The sequence below is a fragment of the Microplitis mediator genome, chromosome 7 (genome assembly GCF_029852145.1).
Source record: "Microplitis mediator isolate UGA2020A chromosome 7, iyMicMedi2.1, whole genome shotgun sequence".
NCBI classification, from domain to species: domain Eukaryota; kingdom Metazoa; phylum Arthropoda; class Insecta; order Hymenoptera; family Braconidae; genus Microplitis; species Microplitis mediator.
In genome coordinates this window covers 12905399-12909000 of record NC_079975.1, presented here as the reverse complement: position 1 = coordinate 12909000, position 3602 = coordinate 12905399, and the positions used below count along the sequence as shown (strand labels likewise).

Below are 3602 nucleotides of genomic sequence, written 5' to 3'. Positions count from 1 at the left end.
GATATAAATTATGAAATTATCTAAGAATAATATTGCAATCGACCAAATGTGATACTACATATATCTTAAGAATAGTTAACTATAATTTAACAGATTAATAATCAAAGATTATCACAAATTTGGCAGTATTAAAAAAATTTTATAGTAGTTGTTATTTTTAAGATTGTTGAGATTTTAAAGTTGCCAAAAATTATTTTTATCGTTATCTTAATTTTATGAAAAACGAAAGAAATTATTTTTTGTACGAATCATTACGAAAAGTGTTATAAATTTTATCTTTGTTAAAAATATTTTATATTACTAGCAAATAATATAATATAAAAATTTTTATCATTTATGAGCCTGTACTTACCTTATGTCTGAGTTATTATAAAACAGAGAAATAATAAACATTAAATTTGAATTTATTTAAGAAAATAAAACCTTTCTTTTTTGTAAACAATTCATTCCTTTTTTTTAATACAATTAGAAATTTAATTCAGTTTTTACAATTATTTGAAAAAGTTTTATTAGTCAACTTCTTTTTCTTTTAACAGTGGCTTCTGTACATTTACCAAAGCACAAATAATAAAAACAATTTCATCAATATGAGGAAATAATGAATGAGATACTTTTGATAGAATTCTAAAGTCCTTAATTCGTTGATTGACTCGTTCTATATGTATCCTCACAGAAGCAATGTTGTATGTTTCGTCAACTTCTTCAGGGGAGAATTGATCTTTGTGGCCAAAAGGAGGCATGATAAAAATATCATTTTTATTTTCGACTTGAGTTTTTATCTGGGGAAATCCTTTGTCAGCAAGAACAACGTCACCGAGCTCAATTAAATCAATCAAACCACAATCGTTTGTAATGAAGCAATCACCAGCACGGCCACCATAACATTTGGAGACGTAAGTTATAAATCCATCTGGTGCACAACCCACCAAAAACTTGACAGTATGATGATGTGTATATTCAGAATACAGCAATACTTTTTGATTAACTTCTGGTGGTACTTCTGTATAAACTTCAGTACAATCAATTATCACACGCGTGTCTGGGTAATGCCGCTCAAACGATTTCGGTAGAGATGCACGTATTGTTGATTTTGATGGCCAAACGATAAAACTTTGTAGCAAAATATTTAACTGCTGTAATACAGCAGTGCTGTATGTGTTTCACAAATATCCTATGTGTAGTAGTTCGATGAATATTGAAAATTACCGCCAATGCAGTGAATGATAAACCCGTCTTCAATTTGACTAATGTTATCAGGAAACTTGTTTTTTTGTCTACTTTAGAGGCTTTACAGTCTAGTAACATAGTTAAAAGTCATGAAAAAAATGCTAATGTCCCACCTGTTAAACTGCTCATTGCTTCGTCGGTAGTAATTGAAGAGATTCCATGAAAACCTTGACAAGATTTACTAAGGTCTATATTTATTGGATCACAACTCGAATCTTGCACATTTTTTATTTCTGTTTGACAACTTATGCTCCGTTGCACAGGCTTCATCGTAACAGTTTCAACGTGAATATCAATCTGATGTTCTTCAACACTACTTGCATGTTCTTCATTACCTTGCTCCATTACTGTGTCTATCGTATTGTCAATGTTTATGTTATTTCTTTTTTTTTCACTCACAATATATTTATTGATGTGGACTGTGTTTGTTTCCCGATTTCTGACTCGTTGGAAACGTTCTAAGGATTGAATATTTCTTTTTACATTTTCACGTCCAGGAAAAATCGAAGGAATATAAGATGGATGCTCTGATTTTTAATTATTCACAAAATGGGCACTACAAATCCTCGTATATTCATTTGGTACCCAGTCTTTTGGATTTTCTCTGAAATCAAAGAAAAGAAATAAAGGTTAAGTCATGATTATAAGATAAATGCCACGAATATTTAAAATTTCATCGACTAAATGATCAATTTTTACATACGTCGTACTTAAATGTTATAATTTTACTGAATGGTGCGGTTCATTTTTCAAAATCTTAATTAATATTGTACTTACACGTAGTTTTTCACTGCATTCATTCACTGTTTACGTTTTACTATTTTCCATGAGGCTCCTAACACGCTCTCTGGAAATTTATAAAATTTCACTTCCACACCAAATTCAAATCCAAAAGAAGCTGGCATTATTTAAAAAAATCATATATATTTTATTTGTAATAATTAAATAGTAAATCACATATGTTTACGTTAAATACATGATCCCAACTGTTTTGGATACTTGCCACTAGTTGGCGTAAAAGTCTAGAAGCCCGATTCTTATACATTGAGAGAAAAATGCATAGTAACCTGAACTACGACGTCACACGTATTAAATATTAGTTCTGTGAACTATAGTCGTCCCGACGAAAGCTTGGGATTTTCTTCCCACCACGGTTTCTTCCCCCACCTTTCAAATGTTGGTTTTGGTGACTTTGGCACATGCGCACATTTAATGGCGCATGCGCTCATTCTAATATTATGGTAGTAGTGGAAGAAACTGGTGTAAAAAAAATCCCAAGCTATCGTTGGGACGACTATAGTTTTCGTAGTGACTGGTACTACACGGTAGTGCTCAAAACTAATACAAAATAGCAACACCAACTATTCTTTACGAACCATTTTTACCTGGTTATAACAATTATAAAAAAATAGTCTTCGCTACGTAAGATGTAATAGTAATAATAACTACGTTTCATAGTTTGCGTCAACAAATTAAAATAGTATTAGTAACTACTTCGGCTTAGTTAATGTTAAGTACTTGATATAACTTGGATAAAAAAGTAATTGCAACTAGAGCTTGAGCAGTACTGACAATAATAATTTTTTAGTTAGATTCAATAGATTAAAATAGTGTTAGTAACTATTTTAGCTCAGCGCAAATGGATTAGTAGATATAACTACACTGGTCACAGAAATTAAGGGATAGAAAAAAAATCCGAAATTTTTAGGTGATTTTCAACATGCTGTAACTTGGTGAAAAATGGTCGTATCAGAAAAGTAAAAAAAGCAAATTGTAGCCTCAAGTTTCTAGTTTTCAGATCTGGGCCTCAAAATTTTTTATCATGTACGCTTCCGGAGTAATCATAAGAAAACCAACGAAAAAAAAATTTTCAAAATTTTTCTGGTCTTTCAATACCTCTGTGGGCGTGAATAAATTTTTTTGAATAATCCGACCATATGACTTTTCTAGGAAATTTTATGCCCTTCAATTTGGCGGCCTGAAAAAGTCTCTACGACGATTTAGCGCCGAGTTATCATTGATCAAAGCAAAAAAGTCCATTTTGGATTTGATAATCAATAACTCCAGATGTATTGGTCGTACAGAGAATAGAAGCAGGGTTTTGAAAACTGGAAAACATTCTCTATAAGGCAAAATTAGTGGGATTTGATAGAAAAATTTTTTTTTAAAGTGATATTGTTTAGTAAAAAACAGGTCAAGATTCACAAATTTAAGGATATTCGGAAATCTTGCTATAACTTTGGATATAACGAATGAACAGAGGATAACTTCGTCTTTTTTTTAACCTCAAAGTGTCCTGAAAAAACCCTGAAAATTTCAAATCGCTGCGATTTTTTTTTCTTAGTGCCCCGAAGCTTTAAATTTATCGATTTTGT

General features: G+C 31.1%; 1 protein-coding gene across 1 annotated transcript; it reads right to left on the bottom strand.

Annotated features, from left to right (window-relative positions):
• Positions 1-509: 509 nt before the first annotated feature.
• Positions 510-1572, bottom strand: LOC130671258 (uncharacterized). Its single transcript, XM_057475034.1, has 3 exons — positions 1341-1572; positions 1207-1295; positions 510-1133 (listed from the first exon to the last, which is right to left on the bottom strand). Exons 1-3 carry the CDS (start codon positions 1570-1572, stop codon positions 510-512), a joined length of 945 nt encoding a protein of 314 aa, XP_057331017.1.
• Positions 1573-3602: the final 2030 nt, after the last annotated feature.

Bases quoted from the DNA above. Each gene is read 5' to 3' on its own strand.
- LOC130671258 (XM_057475034.1), bottom strand. From the start codon at position 1,572: ATGGAGCAAGGTAATGAAGAACATGCAAGTAGTGTTGAAGAACATCAG. The intron at 1,296-1,340 runs GTGGGACATTAG...CTATGTTACTAG, and splicing joins AGCAATGAGCAGTTTAACAG to ACTGTAAAGCCTCTAAAGTA. The intron at 1,134-1,206 runs GTAATTTTCAAT...GCTGTATTACAG, and splicing joins TATCATTCACTGCATTGGCG to CAGTTAAATATTTTGCTACA.